Source organism: Protopterus annectens, chromosome 2.part0, assembly GCF_019279795.1.
Source record: "Protopterus annectens isolate FY-2018-M chromosome 2.part0, PAN1.0, whole genome shotgun sequence".
In the NCBI taxonomy this organism is placed as follows: domain Eukaryota; kingdom Metazoa; phylum Chordata; order Ceratodontiformes; family Protopteridae; genus Protopterus; species Protopterus annectens.
Genome location: NC_056728.1, coordinates 762,351,745 through 762,371,996, shown reverse-complemented (window position 1 = coordinate 762,371,996; position 20,252 = coordinate 762,351,745). Strand labels below are relative to the sequence as shown.

General features: G+C 43.9%; 1 protein-coding gene across 1 annotated transcript in view; it reads left to right on the top strand.

Moving 5' to 3' along the window:
* SMC2 (structural maintenance of chromosomes 2) overlaps positions 1-20,252 on the top strand; it is a 1,579,182-nt gene that overhangs the window by 1,273,254 nt on the left and 285,676 nt on the right. The window contains exon 19 of the mRNA XM_044060351.1: positions 18,042-18,166. Within this exon, the coding sequence (XP_043916286.1) occupies positions 18,042-18,166 (125 nt within the window). The remainder of the gene's footprint in view (positions 1-18,041; positions 18,167-20,252) is intronic.

The following is a 20,252-nucleotide window of genomic DNA, read 5'->3' as shown; positions in this document are numbered from 1 at the left end:
ATGGCCTTACAGATCAAACTTGTCAAGTTAATGCGGCGATAGTTTCCAGGGTCAGTAGTAGCAACACTTTTGTGCAAAGGGATGACAATGGCAGTTCTCCACTCTAATGAAGCCTGTACTTAGGTTATGGTTGAGTAGGGTGCTCAATGGCGAGACTAGTTCTTGCTGGAGATTGTGCAGAATACAGCCTGGGATACTATCAGATGCCATGGAAGCTGTGTTCTTTGCCTTGGATAGGGCTTTTAGCACTTGATCTAAGGAGATGTGAGGTGCAGGATAAGTATCGGAGATGTTGAATGGGTCTTTGGGTGGGGGACAGGGGGTGAAGTTTGCACTGAACCGATCTGTTATCAAGTCGGCTAAGTCATCATGATTAGTGTAAGTTGTACTGTTAATTACTAATTCAGAACAAACCTGGGCTTTTCCATGGAGGTTTCTGACGTATCTGAAGAAGGTTTTGTGGTTTCCCTTTGTTTCAGAGGTTAGTTTCGATTCATAATTGGCTTTGGAAGTTTTCACTAGTGATCTAATCTGCTTGTTGAGGCTAAGAAGTGAGATTTTTCAGTTGAGAATTTTTACCCTTGGACAACAGTTTCTTCCTTTTGTTTTAAAGTCTGTTGATAGAGGATGTCCTCCAGATAGGTCTGTGTTTCCTTGAGGAGTAGGTTTTAGTTCTGTTGGGTATGGCTGAATCCATGCAGTTGTACAGGTGCTTGTATACTGCACTAGCATACTGTTCAGCATATCCTCTGGGGGAGGGGTGTGCGAAGCTACTGATACCCTCCCTTACAAAGTTGTAGTCAGCTTTTGATAAGCTTTTTTAGCCTGGTTACGGCTGGGGGTTGGATGGGATAGACCCATCGAATGAGACAGACCATTGGTCTGGTCTCATCAGGGAAGAACGTACTATGAGGTTGGTGCAGCAGTCGTCCATGTTGGTGAGAACCAAGTCTTGAATGTTCTCCCCTTGGGGATGAGGCAAGCTGGTCTAGTGCTTTAGAACTGATGAAGTCAAGGAATCGTTTGGTGAGTGCATTACAGCATGAATAGTCCACCCAGTCTATGGTGGCGTAGTTGAAGTCACCAAAGATTAGGATGTTAGGGGGTACCTTAATGGAGTCAGGTGGTCCAGGTTGGAGGAATGGGTGTCCTGAATCATGGAGGGGGGGTTTGTAGCTGGCTATAACTTTGATGGGTGCCTTGCCAGTTGTCAGTTGCACCTAGAGTAGTTCTAGTGCATCATGCTGGCAAACCAGTCTGGAGGTGTGCTTGTCTTTAATGAAAATAGAAACACCACCACCCTTTCTCTTCCCAACCTAATTTTGGGGTCAGAATGTTTGGAATGGGGTATAACCTGATGAGGCAGGGGTGCTCTCCACAGCTTTAACCAAATTTCTGTGACTGCACAGTTGTCGGCATCTTCCAGTGTGAGGAGAGACTCTAGTGAGTGCATTTTCAGGTTAAGGTTCCTAGCGTTAAGCAGCATGACCTTCAATTGCTTTTTGACAGATCTTTTATGTTGTAAGATTTGTCTTTGGGACATTGCCTAAAAATGGCACAATGGGGGACATTTCTCAGTTCAACACCTTTCTACAGGTCCCTTCCCTTTGGATGTTGTCCCTTCAAACCCTGATCCCTCTTCTTCCCTAGGACTTCTTGGTATCCCTGGACCTCAAGGATGTCTGCATTCACATCCCCATCCATCCCCTTTTCAGGAGGTTTTTACACTTCTCTGTTTCTGCCTTGTGTTTTCAGTTCTCTGCTTTGCCCTTTGGCCTCTCTACTACCCCAAGGGAATTCGCCAAATGCCTTGCTTCTGTCATTGCTTTCTGCAAGATGAGATGGGTTCAGAGATTTCCTTTTCTAGACAGCCTGCTCATTCAAGCTTCGTTTCTCAAGGTCCTGCTTCAGCACCTCCAGTTTACTGTCTATTACAAAGCCTGGGGTTTACCATAACTTTTTAGAAATCTGTCCTAGTTACTTCTCAGGATCATGTTTTCTCTGTTGCAGGTTACAGAACTTACCCATGCCGGCATCCCTTACTCCATCCAAGGCCCTATCTCTGATCACCTTCTTTCAATCTCTTCTTCCTCTGGTTTCTGTCACAGCCAGGGTTTTTCTCAGGGTTCCAGGATTCATGGCCTCCACCATTCCTATGCTGCCTCTAGTCAGGCTCCATATGAGAAAACTATAGTGGTTCCTCAAGTCAGTGTGGCTTAAATACTATAATCTATGGATTTTCTAGTTCACTTTCTTCCTTGTGTCAAATTGACCTTTATTGGTGGATTCCTCAGCTTCCTTTCAACCTAGGACTTCCTTTCCAACCTCCAGTCCCATCTCTGGAACTCTTTTCTGATGCCTTGGACAGGGGCTGGGGAGTTCTGTAGATTCCCTCAAGGTCCAAGGATTCTGGCCTCCTCAGAGGTCAGATCATATCAACATCAAGGAAAGAGGAGAGCTGTACTTTTAGCTCTTCAGGCTTTTCATTCCCTCTTTCTTTCAGGGCCCCACAAAGTTTTTACAGACAATACCACAGTGATGTGGTATATAAACAAGTAAGGCGAGGCAGTTCTACCTTCTTCGCAGACTCACTGCTCGGGTCTGGGATCTAACTGTCCAGTATCAAGTAACTCTTAAGGCTGTCTACATTCCTTCAGAGCAAAATTTAGTGGAAGACTCTTTGAGAAGGTCCAGTACATAGGCTCACAAATAGATGCTTAATAGAGATGTATTTCTGGACATTGTCAATCAGTGGGGTATTCCACAGATCTTTTTGTCTCCCCTCTGAATAGACAACTTCCACTTTTCTGTGCCATAGTCCCAAGCCTTCTGTCATGTAAGGTGGATGCCCTATCTTCCTTGGGAGGGGCATGTTTCTTTACACCGTCCTTCCCTTAATTCTGGTAGTCCTGCTCAAGATCAAGCAGGACTCCTTCAAAATCTTGCTGATGACTCCCTTTTAGCCTAGACAGCATTGGTTTCCCATTCTTTTAGCCAGGGGCAATCGTCTCAAGTTACCTCACCAGGTAAGCCTCCTCACACAAGACAAGGGGTCTCTTGTCCATCATCAGTTGTCCACTTTAACTAATGCTGTGGGCGAGTGGGTTTTGTTCCCCTTTAGGTACCTCTTTTCTGAGGATGTGCGTATGGTTCTACAGGAGGCCAGGAAACCCAATGCCAGGAAGTCATATTTGTCCAAATGGAAGAGATTTTCTGTCTGGTGCCTCTCTCATAACCAGGAACCCCTTTCAGTGAGGATGCCCATGGTTCTCTCTTATTAGTGTGAATTGCTGCATTCTGGATTGGCATATTCTTCAGTTAAAGCTCACCTATCGACTATTTGCTTTTCTGCCCTTGACTCCTCCTCTAGTCTCTAGGTTTCAGGTCAAACAGTTTCTTGAAGGTGCCCTTCAAATCAGGCCTCCTGGGAAACTTATTCCACCTTCTGGGACCTCAGTTTTGTTAATGAAAAATTAACTTGGGCACCTTTTGAGCCTGCAGCTTCAGGTTCCTTGCAACATTATACTTATTCTTCTTCTTTTGGCCCTTACTTCAGGTAAGAGAGTATCTGAACTTCAGGATCTTATGGCTATTGCTCCTTAGTTTTTCATAGAGACAGGGTTTGTCTTCATACTAATTCTTCTTTTATGGCCAAGTTGATCAGTGAGTTGTCTCTTAATCAGCCTATTAATTTACTCTTCTTTTTCCTTCTCTGCAGTCTGCTAGTGAGATGGTTCTTCACTCCTTGGATTTACAAAGACAGCTCAGATATTATTTGGATAAGACTAAGGCCATTTGCAAATCTGAGCAACTTTGTTTTTTCATCCCTGGTCTTTGGGTTTAGCAGTTTCTAGACCAACCATATCATCCTTGATTTCTAAGGCCATTTATTTTTGTTCCTTTCATGGTAAATGTCTTTCTACCTCTGTAAAGGCTCATTCTACCAGAGATGTTGCTTCATCTGGTGCCTTTTTCAAATGACTGGGCATCATTTCTATCCTTGGTTGCTACTTGGACTTCAAGCATTACAAGTTCTATGTTTCCAGAGCAAGTTCTGGCTTTGCCAGAGCTATCCTGCATGGGTTTCTAAAGGGCTGTTCTGTGCCTTCCTCCTCCCAGGTTTCCTCTTCAACTTTTGTATACTCCCTTATGTAAAGAATACTGCAACAGTGATATGGAATGACCTAGTACAGTTGTGCAAAGTCTTACAATAACAGTAGATGTCCTTCCATATCACTGTTTGCAGTATTCCCTCCCTCCTCCCCTTCTGCTCTGCCCCATTTCTTTTGCATTCCTGGACAGTGATTATTTTCTTTTTTCTCCTCCTGGATGCACATGTTCTTCCTAGATGTTCATTTGTGTTTCACTGCTGCAGTCCTTACACTTGGATTATCCTGCCATCAGGCGGTCCCGCAGTCAGCCAGAGTGCCAAAGTCTTGGTCCGGCGTCGGTTGCTGTCGCTTCTTCCCTGACGTCAGTGCGCCAGAGGTATATAAGATGCAGCAGACGCCATTTTCTTCAGTTTTTCTTGCCCCAGATGTCAGGTGCCCCCAAACAGGTAGGCAATGTACATTGCTAATAACAAACACATAAAAGATAAAAAAAAACAATTCCTTCAATTACAAGCAAATACACCAAATAGGTTGTATAGGTAGGAAGGTACAGATAAGTCCCAGGAAAGATAGTGGGGATGGATGGATGGTGGGTAACCTGGACTGCAGCAGTGAAGACACTCTAACATCCACATTTATGGTAGGTACAAAACTGTACTATGTTCATCGTGTTTCACTGCTGCAGTCATTACACTTTGGTAGAATACCAAAGCTGAGGTTGGGAGGCTGGTGCTAAAAAGCATTCGGTGAGGCTGTGCGGCCCTGCAGCAATGCAGTGGCAAAGCCAGCTCTGGATTTTAAGTAAAGAGGCAGGTGGTAATGCTTGGTAAAGGTATGCACTGAACTCCAAGTTGCTGCTTCCAAAATATCCTTGGTAGGTACTCCTCTGAGGTAGGCAGTTGAAGTGGCTTTAGCTCTGGTGGAATGAGACCTGATGTTGCTAGGTATAGTTTTTCCATGTTGTGTGTAGCAGAAACGTATACAGTGTCCTATACATTTGGAAATGGTCTGTTTTGTTTCCCCTGTGATCCTACAGCATATGCTACAAACAATTGCTCAGTTTTTCTGAAGACTTTTGTTTTGTCTAAATAGTAGCGTAGCTGTCTATGTATGTCCAAAGTATGCAGAAGTCTCTCCCCTTTATTCTGGGGGTTTGGATAAAATGTTGGCAAATGAATAGTTTGGTTTAGGGCCACACTTGATACCACCTTTGGCATAAAAGTAGGGTTTGTTCTTAAAGATACTTTGTCTTGATGAAAAATGAGGAAAGGTTCCACTGCCATTAGTGCCTGTAACTCTGAAACTCTTCGTGCTGAAGTTATTGCCAAGAGCAGAGCAGTTTTCCATGAGACTTTTTAATTCTGCTGAATTTTCTGGTTCAAAAGGAGGTAAAGTTAGTTTCTCCAAGACAAAGTTGAGGTCCCGAGTTGGGGCTCTACGGGGCGGGCTTATGTTTTTAGCCCCTCTGAGGTACTGTTTAAGCAAGGGATGCGAGAAAATTGGTGGATCTGTGTTGTAATGAGCAGAGATGGCAGAGGTGTGGATTTTAATGGATGAAAAAGATAGACCTTTGTCCAGCATCTCAGTCAAATATTGTAGTATCTGAGGAATGTTGGGGACAAGAGGGTCAAGGCCTTGAGCCTGATTCCAGGCACAGAATCTCTTCCACTTTTCTGAGTAGGATTTCCTGGTGCTAGGCCTCCTGGCCTCCAAAATAGCATCCAGCACAGCTTTAGTGAGAGGTGTAATCTGCCATGCAGCCAGGTTTAATGTTTTGAGCTGGCTATGAAATATCTGACTGTTTTGCTGAGTCAGAAGGTGCGGAACTTGAGGTAAAATCCATGGTGGGTCCTGAGCCAAGTTCTTTAAGATTGGGTATCAGTGCTGGCGTGGCCAGTCTGGGGCAATCAGGATCATTTTTAGCTTTTCTTATCTGGCTTTTAGGAGTACCTTTGAAAGGAGAGGCAGAGGTGGGAAAGCATATACTTGTAGGTGTTTCCAGCTGAATGAGAGAGCATCCACTTTCCATGCTTGTGTGTGGTAAGCCCTTGTGCAGTATTTCTGTAGTTGGCAATTCATTGGGGAAGCAAACTATGTCCGGGCTCCACCATTTTTGTGTTATCATGCTGAATATTTGTGGATTTAATTTCCACTCATGTGGATCCATGATATTTCTGCTTAAGTCGTCTGCCAGAGTATTTTTCTCTCCTGGCAGGAATTGTGCTTGCACATGAACTTGAAAGGTTAGAGCTACATTCCACAAGGTCATGGCTTGCCTGCAGAGGGGGTATGAATGAGTACCCCCTTGCTTGTTTATGTACCACATCACTGTGGTGTTATCTGTCTTTAGTAGTAGTTGTCCTGGATGTAGAAGGTCCTTGAAAGCTGTTAGGGCATTTTGTACAGCCAGCATCTCTTTTTGATTGATGTGGAGATGCCTTTGTTCTGCAGTCCACTTGCCCTGAATACATTTTCCTGTCGTGTGCTCCCCAGGCGTAATCTGAAGCATCTGTTGTCAGTGTCTGACTGACTGAGGGCTGAGTGAAAGGTTGTCCCTTGTTTAGGTGACATGCCTGTGCCCACCATCGAAACTCCTGTTGTAGGCAGGGAATAAGTGGTATTACTGTTTCCAGACTGTGACAGTGTTGAGACCAAACATTCTTTAGGTACCATTGTAATTTCCTCATATGCAGTCTGGCATATGGAATTAGTAGTATGCAAGATGCCATGAACCCCAAGGCCTGCAGAATATTTCTTGCAGGGAGTTGGGTTTTTGTTGCCATCAATTGAAAGTATTGAGTCAGTTGTCCTTGCTTGTCTGGCGTGAGATAAGCCAACTGGGCCGTTGTATTTAAGTTGGCATCCAGGAATATTATCTCTTGTGAGGGCACTAGTTTTGACTTCTTTTCATTTACTGTGTACCCTTGGCAAATTAGCAAGCATTTTACAAACGCCACATGCTTTAAAAGAATGTCCTTGCTTTCTGCTTGAATAAGGCAGTCGTCCAAGTATGGGTATATCTGAATCCCCTTTTGTCTGCAAAATGCAATTACTGGTGCCAGGCATTTTGTGAAGACCCTGGGCGCAGTAGATAAGCCAAAGGGCAGTGCAGAGAATTGGTAATGCATTGAACCTGCTAAGAACCTGAGGTATCTTCTGCAATTTTGTCTGATAGGGACATGCAGGTATGCCTCCTTGAGGTCAAATGTTACGAGCCAAGCCTTCTTGCCCAGCATGGGAAGAAGCTGCTGCAGTGTCAACATTTTGAATTTTGGAACATCCAGGTAAGTATTTAGAGAAGAAAGATCCAGAATGGGCCTCCAGGCTTTGTCCTTTCTGGGGATCAGAAAGAGTCTTTAGTAAAATCCTTGTCCTTGCTCCTGTGGTGGTATCTTTTGAATAGCTCTCATTTCCATGAGGGCTGTAACTTGTTTTTGAGCCCCTGTGCCCATTGATTTGATGGCAGATTTGGCATTGCAGAAGTGAAGACACTCTAACATCTACATTTATGGTAGGTACAAAACTGTACTTTCCTAGGGGCAATTTGTTCATCTTGGGGCTTTTCAGTTCTGAGGTATGTCTCTCTCTAAGTCACCTTTATGCCATATACCTTGTGCAAGGAGCATAAGTGTGACCTACAAAGTTTATAAATTCCAAAGACTTTGATATACTGTCCTGCCCAATTTCACCCTTTTGTTTCACTGAACTGCTTGCCACTGTACTAAGGAGTTTTGCATTTCTGTGAGTGCTCAGAACTCTCAAGATTAATTGCATGTCCTTCTGTTCCTATGTTGTAATATTCTTGGTGTGGGATATCCTGCCTCCGGCGACCCGAATGTCGGTTACTATGCAAAAGCTTCAGCTTGGTTGTTGTAGCTGTGTGGGACGTCACACATAGGACCATAAACCAGGGACCTTAAATGTGACATCTGCACGCACAGACCTCAGAACTTTTCAGCGGCAGATGACTGTCACATTGTGAGCTTTGCTCCTTCATCACGAGACGTCTGAAAGCTAAGTACCCTGTGGTGTTTTTTCTTTGACCTCTAGCTAAAGCTTGGTTTATTGTAGTAAACTTTAGCCGATGGCAGCAAAAAAGTGCAAATGCCAATGCGGACGCCAGATACCCCATAAAGATCCACACGACCGCTGCATTTTTTGCCTAGGCTAAGAGCATGATCACACTGCTTGCTCTATCTACCAATTCTTCATTTTTAAGACCCTACGCAGCCGTCTGGCTGCACTTAATCTATACCTAAAAAAACAGCAGTTTAAAAAAAATAACGCTAAGGATAGATCCCGTTTTGGAAGCCCTGACTGAACCTCTGTGGGAGAAGGCCAAGATTCCTAGGCTCACTTCCACTGCCTCTCTGCTTTCGAACGTCCCACCAACTACTGATTTAAGAGTTGAGGGACGTCCAACAGATATGTCTACTTCGACCTTCAAGAAAACCACTTTGCAGTTGCCGCCAAGCACGTCCGTGGAGTTTACCCAGACATCGGCTACCATCTAAGTCGAGTGGAAACCAGACACAGCCGGGCCTCCAACCGGAATCCCTCCTCCAGACACTGCTACCCTTAGCCAGGCATCCGATTCCAAGCCTACTCTTAAGACTATCCCAGTTAAAAAGAAACTGAAAACCAAACATTTTAGCTATCCCGCTGAAGGCCTACCAGATTGGCTGTCCTTCACCTCATCTTTGATGCAGGCCTTCATGGCCCTTAAGCCCTCAGCCTCTTCTCCATCTACTCTCCCTCTCCTCAGCCATAGGCCTGCTTTTGTCCCCTCTTCCACCACCTGCTTCACAAGACAGGGAAGAAGAGCAAGAGACTTATTATTCATCTTCTGATGAATCAATATCTTATACCTCCCAAATAGCCTCTCCTCAAGAGTATTATTCCCCAGATGAAGAATTCGTTGAAGGGGACTCTCCTTCAGAGGATATCACCTTTGGAGAGACCATAACCAAAATGAAGGAATACTTCAAATGGGGCACCTGAAATGTCTAACTCAAAAAAGGTATTTTGAACTGTTGCAAGTGGAATCTCCATTCCCTTCTGCCATTCCTTCTGTCATCCCTGCTTATTTAGATGCCTTTTCCTCCACATCTAAGAGACCAGATTCAAAGCCACCTGCCCTTAAGAGGCCAGACCGCTTCTCCAAAGTGCCTGATGGCCAGAAATTTCTAGTCAAACCTCACCTGCCAGACCTTGCTGTGATTGCTATATCCCCTGATAAACAATCCAGACAGATTCCGTCTGCCTCTGTCTTAACCTACAGACAAGGACAGCAAAACCATGGATGGAATTGGAAAGAAGGTTTACACCTCTTCCACACTGGCCTTTAGAGCCATCAGCTATCAAATCCATATGACCAAATATGCTTTGGACTTTCTCTCAAGCCTCTACTCTGCTGGCTGCTACTCCAGACTGCCCCACTAAATCTGACATCTCCAAACCATCTCTGGCTGCCCAGGTAGCCAGACACTCCATTAGATGTAGTTATGATGCTGCAGATGCCTCTGCACGATCTGCAGCCTCTGCCACTGTACGTCGAAGATATTCTTGGCTACATCTGCAACACTTACTTACCAGAGGATTTAATCTAAAATATTAGATGCCCCTCTGGACCCTAACTTTGTTTGGAGAACAGTCAATCAGACCTTTTTCAAAAATCTGCAAGAAAAGAGTAAGGAATTGCAAGACATCAAGCATCTTCTGGTATCTCCTATTCCCAAATATTACAGGAATTACCCTGCCAAAGCCACCTTTGTCAGAAGAAACCCAGCCTTAGCTGGACCTACCTCTTCCAAACACAGAAGAGGGGCCAGAAGATAAACCCCTTCCAGGCCAGCTGTCTCACAGCCTCCCACTAGACAGCCCTTTCAAGACAGAGGAGGCCCCAACAATGTGTGACTGCCTTGTCCACCTCCCCCTTTCTGCCTGCCTCTCCCACTGCCTCCCCTTTTGTAAAACCATCACCACAGACAATTGGGTTCTGGCTATAATTCAAAAAGGATACTTCAATCTCTTGGAAAGAAAGGCCACCCTTAAGGAGCGTCCCCTTAGCCCCAGGAAATGAAACACCTCTTCCCATAGATTCTCCAAGACCTTCTGAACCTGGGTACAATAGAACCTGCCCCTGCTGGACAGGAAGGGAAAGGCTTCTATTCAAGACTGTTTCTGTTCTCCAAAAAAGATGGACCATGGAGACCCATTTTAGACCTTTCCTTTTTAAACCTATTCTTAAAGGTTCCCACCTTCAGAATGTTGTCCCTACAAAATTTACTCCCTCTTCTACCAGCCCAGGCTTTCATGGCTACACTCGACCTGAAAGAAGCCTTATCTGCACATACCCATTCAACCTTCCCACAGGAAATTCTTGTGCTTTTCTGGAACCTCATCTCACTTCCAATTTACTGCATTGCTCTTCAGTTTGTTTACTTCTCCAAGAGTGCATAAAATGCCTAGCACCTGCCTCGGCATATTGCAGAACACAAGGGATTCAGATTTATCCCTACTTGGACGACATCCTGATCCTAGCAGATTGCAAGGAAACACTGCTAATCCATCTGAAGTTTCACCATTTACCTACTTCAAAGACTGGTGTTCACCCTCAACTTTGCAAAATCTTCCTTGATCCCAGAACAAGACAAAACATTTCTGGGTTGCAGGATAAGGACAGACATAATGAAAGCCTTTCTTCCCCAGGACACAGTCAGCTCCTTGTTCTCCCACTTTAAAACCCTTCTGCAGACCGACAGATAACTGCAACGCAATTCTTATGAACCCTGGGCTTAATGGCAGCTACCACTAGCCAGAATGCACATGTGAAAGCTGCAGTGGTATCTAAAAAATGTATGATCACAACACCAGTATCCTTTAGAGCCGGAAATCACTCTGCCCTGCCCTACAGTTAGAGCTAAAATGGTGGATTCAACAAATTCAGCTGAACCTGCGCCTTCCACTGCAGTTACCCACCCCAAACCAGTTCATGCATACAGATGCATCAGACCTAGGATGGGGAGCCACAGTGTCAAACTACAGGGTTCAAGCAAAGTGACGCCCTTCCATAAAGAACAAACATATCAACCTGAGGGAAATGACAGCAGTCCTTCTGGCACTGATAGCCTTCCTTCCCCTCTTACAGCCAGGTGTTCTCCAAATAATAAAGGACAGCACCACAATTATGTTGTACCTCAATAAGCTGGGAGGGACAAAAGCATACCACCTCTGCTGACTAACCTTACTAATCTTGGACCTAGCCTCACAACACAAATTGTCCCTTCAGCTATCCTACATCCCCTCACAGGACAACAAACAAGTAGACCTTCTCAGCAGGACAGCCTCTCCAAATCATGAACGGATGCTGGACAGGAATGTATTTCTAGATATTGGCCACCGGTGGGGAATGCTTCAAGTAGATTTGTTTGCCTCCCCCAGAACAGACAACTGCAGACTTTCTGCTCAAAAACCCACTCCCCACTAACTTGAAGAGTAAACACATTCAGCATTTCTTGGAAGGGGAGGTTTCTTTGCCTTTCCACTCTTCCCATTAATTCAAAAATCCTCCTGAAAATCAGGAGAGACAAACCAAAAATCTTGCTGGTGACCCCCTACTGGCCAAGGCAGCACTGGTTCCCCCTACTTCTCAATCTAGCCAAGGGCAATCACCACAAGTTACCCCACAAGGTGGAACTTTTAACACAACAGAAGGGAGCTCTCATTCGCCCGCACTTGCAGATGTTGGCACTGACACTGTGGGTGATGAACTTCTAATTCCCTTCAGGCACCACTACTCAGAGGACTTGCTTTCAGTCTTGAGGGAGGCCGGGAAACCTACTACAAGGAAATCTTACTTAGCTAAATGGGAGAGATTTTCCAAATGGTGTCTAGGCAAGGACAGGGATCCATGCATCGCAGATCCACCCCTAGATGTTCATCGTGCATACAGCTGCAGTCATAACAGATGGGTTCTCCTGCCGTCAGGCAGGTCCTCGGTCGGCCGAATTCCAAAGTCTAGGTCCGGCGTCGGTTGTCGTCGCTTCTTCCCTGACGTCAGTGCGACAGGGGTATAAAAGAACCCTGCCAACGCCATTTTCTTCAGTCTTTCTTGCCGCGCGGTGCCCGAAGCAGAAGCAGTTCGCAAGTGCCAGTCGGCCAGCTCCTGAAATTACGAAACTTTTGCAACCGAAGTCTTCTTGAAAGCTAAGTACCCTGTTGGGGGAACTTTCCTTGCCTCAGACCGATGTCAGACAAAGTTAATAATTGTATTTCATGTGGGAAGCAAATATCTCATAAGGATTTCCATTCCCTCTGTATTCCTTGTTTAGGCCCAGACCACGACGTCTCAGTCTGTCGCTTTTGTGCTACATTCAACAAACGCACCATTAAGCATCGGGCGGAGTTCGCCCAGCATTATTTTGGCAAAACATTTAACTATATCATGTCGTCTGATACTCCGACTCCAGTTTTGTCTAAAAAGCACAAAGATAAGGACCGACACACGAGGTCCGCGGCCTCTACCGACACCACGCCAAAGCAGACTACACGTGGTCCGGTTCTCAGCGAGGTGCCTACGCAGCCCCTGACTACCGACTACACTTCATTGGCGGTGTCTCCTGTGCCCGAGGTCGAGGCTCCTCGGCCCACACCCCGACTACAGATACCGAAGCCACTCTTGGCGGTGAATCTCAAAATGTGGACAGGTCTACCTCCTCTCAAGGTGTCTTCAGACCTTCCTCTTCTTTTTCCATCAAGGCTTTCACTAAGTCTATAGCAGCCATGCATGCTAAGAGACAAGCTACACAGGGCCCATCTCCAGGCCCCATGCCTAAAGTACAGATGCTTAAAATGGCTGAGGATTTAATTACTCTTATCAGGGGTTCTCAACCTCCCCCCGGACAAAAGGCCCAGAGTGGAGGAAGAATCCCCCTCCTCTGATCAGGGCTCCATTATATCAGAGCACTCTGATGAACGGGAACATTCTTACTCCCCTTTTGAGGACTCTGATGCAGAGGAGTCCATTCCCTCTGTATCCCCCCCAGAGGATTACTCATTTGGGGAAACTTTGCATACCTTAAGGGAACACTTCCACTGGGAAGGCCAAGATTATTCAGATTCCAAGAAAAGGCTTAGGGAATTTCTCTTGCTTCCTCAGCACAGGCCTCTAGCTATACCTCCTGTCTTGGACATACTAGATGATGTGTACTCGGAGGCCTGCCTTAACCCGGATTCTCTACCTCCAGCCCCAGTCAAGCCTGACAGGTTCTACAGGGTTCCTGACTCACATCAATTCCTATACAAAAGCCATGCTGCTGACCTAGAAACCATCTCACAGGGCCCCAAGGGAATTAAGGCCTCCACTGCTAAAAATCCATTACCTTCCGAGAGAGATTCCAGATCCTTAGAAAGGTGGGGAAAAAAGGTATATACCTAGGCCACCTTAACCATGAGGGCATTAAACTGTCAGTTCCATATGCTAAAGTACCAACAGTTTTTGTTATCACAATTGAGAAGTAAAATGTCACAACCTGAACAACCAGACTTGAAGGAGTTGCAGGATTTGATGCATAGTGCAGAACAAGTGGGTAAACATACCTTACAATGTGGTTTTGATGCTCTAGAGGCCTCGTGTAGAGCTGCTGTTACAGGATCAGTCATACGTAGACATGCCTGGCTCAAGGAACAAACCTTACCAGATCATGTCAAAGCTAAATTACTTGATGCCCCTCTACAAAAGGATGTATTATTTGGGGCTAATGCTGAGGAGGTATTAAGGAAAATGGGGGAAAAGGCTAAATCAATGCAAACAGTGAAAGATTTTCTACAGGTACAACCCCCACGTTTCAGTAGAAATTGGCCTTCCAAAAATTGGTCCTTTCCAGCCATGGACAGACCCCAAAGAGGTAGATACAGGCGCCCGAGGGGCAGGGGGCAATCCCAAGGATCGTTTAGAGGCAGACAATGGCAAGCTCCTACACAAAGAGGTGGTGAGGATAACTCGCAACCATTCAGAAAGCAAGCCCAATGACTTTCCCCTTTGCATGCCAAGCAAGACTCAAATGGCAGCACCCTTAGGCGGAAAACTGGCATTATTTTAAAAAAATTGGCATATTGTCACAAAAGACATATGGATCCTGGACATTATAAACAGAGGCTACAGATTCCATTTTCACACCCTTCCAAAAATGAGAGGCGTGCCAAACCTGCCACACAAAGGCAGAGGCACAAAGACAAATTTTAGATCTCATAGACATGAAAGCTATTCAAGAGGTACCTACGCACGAACAAGGTCAAGGTTTTTATTCCAGACTATTCCTGGTACCAAGGAATGGAAAAGATTGGAGACCTATTTTGGACCTATCCATACTAAACACATTTCTACTCGTACCAAAATTCAATATGCTCACTCTACAGCAGCTTCTTCCCATGCTGGGCAAGGAGTCTTGGCTGGTAACATTGGACCTCAAGGAGGCATACCTGCATGTCCCAATCAGACAAAATTGCAGAAGGTACCTCAGATTTCTTGCAGGTTCAACCCATTATCAATTCTCTGCATTGCCCTTTGGCTTATCTACTGTGCCCAGAGTATTCACGAAATGCCTGGCATCAGTAATTGCCTACTGCAGACTTCAAGGGATACAAATATACCCCTATTTGGATGACTGCCTGATCCAAGCAGACAGCAAGCACATTCTTCTGAAACATCTGGCTTATGTAATAATGTTGTTGAATTCTCTGGGATACAAAGTCAACAAAAAGAAATCAAGGCTAATACCCTCTCGGAAAATAATTTTCCTGGGTGCCAACTTGGACACAAACACCCAGATGGGCCTACCTCACGCCAGAGAAGCAGGGTTACCTAACTCAATACTTCAAAACACTAGCAAATTGCACCAGGCTGACTGCAAGGAAAATCCTGCAGGCTCTGGGATTCATGGCATCTTGCATCTTACTAATCCCATGTGCAAATCTGCATATGAGGAGCCACAGTTTGGAAACAATAATACCACTAATTCCATGCCTTCAAAAAGAATTTCTGTGGTGGGCTCAAGCATGCCAAACAAACACAGGTCTCCCATTCAGCAAGCCTCTAGCAAATCAAGTCATCACAACAGACGCCTCGGACTACGCCTGGAGGGCGCACATGACAGATCGGTGCATTCAGGGCAAATGGTCCCAAAAAGAAAAGCACCTTCACATCAATCAAAAGGAAATGCTAGCAGTAATAAATGCTATTATAGCTTTCAAAGACCTTCTGCAACCAGGTCAACTATTGATAAGGACGGACAACACCACAGTAATGTGGTACATAAACAAACAGGGAGGAACCCATTCATACCCCCTATGCAGACTGGCCATGTCACTTTGGAACATGGCCCTGGACTTACAAATCGAACTACAAGCACAGTACTTGCCAGGCAAGGAAAACACGCTGGCAGACAACCTAAGCGGAAATATGACAGATCCACACGAATGGAAGTTGCATCCTCAAGTTTTTACAGAGATAATTCAAGCATGGGGAAGGCCAGATATAGATCTCTTTGCCTCCCACAAAAATCACCAATTGACGAATTTCTGCTCAAGGATTTTTCATCCAAAGGCCTGGAGAGTGGATGCTCTCTCTTTCAGTTGGACATCAATGACAGTTTATGCCTTCCCACCTCTTCCTCTGCTGCCCAAAGTTCTATTAAAAACCAGAGCAGACAGACCAAAGATGATTCTCATTGCTCCAGACTGACCAAGACAACACTGGTACCCACTCCTGAGGAGCCCGACGCAATCCTCACCATGGACCCTGCCTCTAATGCCTCCTCTTCTGGAGGCAGCTAGCAAACTTAACAAGTGGCTGAAGGAATATTTGTTTCCCTTATAAAGTACATTTGTGTAAAATCTTACCATAACAGTAGATGTCCTTCTCTTCACTGTTGCAGCACTCCTTAAAAAAGGGATGCCCCACCCTGGGCTGCCTATTGCTCGGGCAGTATAGATGAGCCTGAAGAATCTTGTTTGTGCTGCACATTGCATTTATACTCCCTACAAAGAACATAGGGCATAAAAGGGATGTATGGGCACAACTACCCAGGACTGAATTGCCCCAAAAGAGAACAATCGTCATTGGACAAAAGGTGTCCATGCACATCCAGAAGAAAACATCCAAATTAACCGAGTTGGGCTGGAGGGAGGTAGCAAATACTGTAACAGTGAAGAGAAGGACATTTACTGTTATGGCAAGATTTTACACAACTGTACTTTCACTGGCTAAATTAATTGTAGTGGGAATGATGCTTTGCAGTTCTCTCATTTAATCGCTTAATTTCACATTGATGCTGATCTTCCTGATTGTCTCGACTTTCCAACACTGGTCTCTGGTTGAAATCTAGGATGCTGCCGATTCCTCTACTTGGGTCATGTGCTTCTTTCTGTCATTCAAGGATTTTCCTTTGGAACAATGGAAAAGGTTTCATTGGCAAAGTCTTTGTATGGTCATTATTGTCAAAAGATTGAGAAGCAGAGTCCTCTTCAGCTTTCTAGGTCACTTTTTATTGGCCAGTTTGTTTTAATTTTTTCTTAACCAGTTCTGCACCCAAAGAATGTTAATTCCCCCAGGAAAAATATTCTGAAGACAGCTAGATGTAGCAAACTGAATCTAATACTTGCCTCTCAACATACCCTGCTTGGTGGGTTAAACTTGCTTCTCTTCTGCCTAATGTAGAATGTATAATCATTTTCTGCAAACACGCAGATGTTATCTTTTCCTGCCACGGTTTTGTCAAAAGCATCTCTTTCTCCTGGTATGGTTGCATCTTCACTAGTTTAGGTTTCTGCTTTTTCACTCACAGTTTTGGAGCATAAACACGATGTACCACCAATTAACAAATCCATTGCTTCTCGTCCTTTTGGCTAAGATGAAATGTGCATCTGCTATGGAACACCAGTCCAGTTGCTTACTTTTACTTTCATAAAACAGTCGGTGCAGTTTATTCCTTCTAGGTTCTCTGACATTGCAGGAAATCTCAGGTTTTCTCTTTGTGCTTCGTCTTCCAACCTTTTTTTTAAACAATTCCTTTTGAGAAGCATTGTGTTCACAGTATTGCCTTCATTTTAACTTCTGATTTCTGCACTTTATCAGCTAATCTGACCAGCTGCTTAAGGCTTCTGTTTTTTTTCCAGCCTTTTATAATTTCTGGCAGTGTCTCATTTATTTTAAACACATATGAGTACATTTGATTTTTTTTTCTTCTAAATTATACTAAAGCCGAAGCCTAAATTTTTTTCCCTTGTGCTGAACAGCTGCAAGGGTCATCTTTATCAGTTTATTTCTTTGCTAGCATCCTAGCAGCATAATTACTAGTTAGCAAATAAGTTTTGCCTAAACTGATAACTTTACTAGGCACACTTAATGTAGTCAGTGCATAACGAGGAGTGCACAGACACAAGATGCACACTTCCCTGAGCCTGGAAACTTCAAAGGAAAAAGTGCTGAGCTGTAATTGGTGGAGAATGGACTCTGTCATTGTTTGTTATTGTGGGTCCTGTCCTAGATTAGTCCCTGTAGTAAGAATATGCAAGACACTGTTAAAGCTTCTCCTGAATAGCTGCATATTTTTAGAGAGCTCGCAGTTAAAGCAGCATCAAGCTAATAGAAAATAATGGAAATAGTACATTAGTGCATGAGCCTGTGGCACTCGTTTATATATACATGCTTTGGTCAGATGCAGTAACTAGCACTAAAACGTTCATGGAAAATTGTACTGATTTGTCAGAGTGAATGAATGAATGTTTGTCTGCACTAGGTTTCAGGAGAGTCTATGATGCATGAAAGGAGACTAGGGCCAAAATGTATAGACAATAACTGCTACAGTTTGTCAGACTACGAGCCTTCCTTATCAGTCTTTGCATATGTAATTTTAATATTTTTTTTAGGTATCGTCAACTTAAGCAGCAATGGGAGATGAAGTCTGAAGAAGCAGAACTTCTGCAGGCAAAACTTCAGCAGAGCTCCTACCACAAGCAACAAGAGGAACTGGAATCTCTAAAGAAAATCATTGGTAAGATTGTGAGTTCAAATCTGTGGATATCAGCCATGTAATTCCCATCAAATGCAAATATTTGTCAGGGAGTGTCACTGTAATTTTAAGTCAGTTAATTTGGGCTTATCCTCTTTCTTGGTAAGATTTTTTTCAGTGATGACGCAAGTGGTTTGACTCCCTGGTTATAGTCAAGTTTGCCATGCTTTTCTTCACATCTTGCTTTTTCAACGTCTCTTGTCTCTAATTTGTAATAGAGAAATTTTGCTCTGTTGTGGCTCCTTTGCACTTGCGTTCGAATTTTCAGCAAAAAAAATATATCTATATTAAATGATGAAAATATTCTTCTGGACAGATGATGTAAGATTATATATGTTCCCCTAAACACACATGTTCTTAAGGTAGACAAATTGTAGTAACTAAATATTACTACACTTCGTGCTTATTTTGTTTAAGCTCTTAAACATAAGATAATCTTGGGACTTTTGCCATTTTTAAAAAGGCTACTAGACTGTGACCCTTAAATGTCCTTTCTTCTTATCCTGCTAAGACGTTTAAATCTGTAAGAAAATACCTTCAGAGAAAGAACTCCAAACAAAAGGTATTGCTTATCATGAATTAGAAAGTGAAGAGAATAAGTCAGAAAAGGTGGAATATATTGACAGATCCAGTAGATAACCGGCGTCAATGAAAATAGGAGTCCTCCACTACTACTGCTGGGACAGCTCCCTAAACCAGAATAATAAACTGATCTGTAAGTTCCCAAGGCAAGGTTGTGATTCATATTTCAAAAGTGGAAAATTGTGGCATTTTTGTATTTGTAGGATATGACAGCTCTGTAATGAATGATTGCAGATAAACTGGGATGTTCATCATATTGATAACTGCTGCATTAGTCTTAGCTTATATGGGCTATATCCCACAAGGATATATACCAAATGGTGAGTTTCTAAAGCTCCAGTGTACCTTCCACCCACCAAAACTATCAAGCAGCTCAAGATAAGCTGTTAAAATCAACGGTCAGCGTGTGTTTTCCTTTGCTGAGAAGTTACGGCCCCTTTGGGGAGGAACCTTCCATTTTTTTTTTTTTCAAATTTTGTTTTATTATTTTCCTGTTAAGAAAATGTATTTTTTTAGCTAGAAGTGCTGTGATTTAACAGACTGTCTGGAGCGCTTGTTTTTTCCTGTCAGTTTTAAAATTGGTGTTAAGTTAACTTTTTTTCTGTGAAGAAATTCTTTATTTTACTTTTTGGGAGGGGAAGGCTTGGCATTGTGTCGAGTGTTTTCAGCGTGACCATGGAACAGACTTAGTCTCGCTATCAGACCTTCCAGCCACAAAAAGGAAAACTTAAGCATTTGCCACCTAATCTGAAATGGGTAACCCTACTGTGGACATTTGTTGTACCTCAAACCACTCATCTTCTACCTCGGATCCCTCTGGTGTAGCACCTTCAGCCACTAGAGACCAGGGATTAGTAACATCCTCTGCGGCTGTTTAAGTACCCTTAGTGGGCAAGGGGAGAGCCTCTGTTGGTCATGGGAGAAGGAACAGGGAAGGTTTCCCTGCGGTGTCAGAATGCTGTGCCCATCCCTGGGGAAGCTGCTGCTGGCATTACACAGTTGGCCCCATTTTTCCCATCAAAAACAAACAGAAAACCAAGCATGTACTTACTCCTCAATGGATAGGACAGTTTAGTAGGTCTGGCCAAAAGTTTAATTCAGGCTATTGATCCTTCTTCTAAAGTAGTTTCTGGTAAAAGAAAGAGGCGTTCATATTTTCCTGAAGAGATTCAAGATTCTGAATCTGAGCAAAGCAAGGACGGCTATAGTTCCCCCCCTCAGGTTTCTGATTTAGATCTAGAGGAGATCTCAGTTTATGATTCTCCCTGTGGGGTTTTCTCTGCTGCTATTTGTATAATGTCTCAAAAAACACCACCAAAGAAGTAACATGTAAAAAATAGAAATACTCGCTGAGTTAGAAACAAGTTTACTAAAATAGATATCACACACTCAGTATTTAATTACAAAAAGTAAGCGCTTTCGTCAGGCACATAGACTAAGTCTAGTCTGATGAAGTTTGGTCTATGTGCCTGACGAAAGCGCTTAC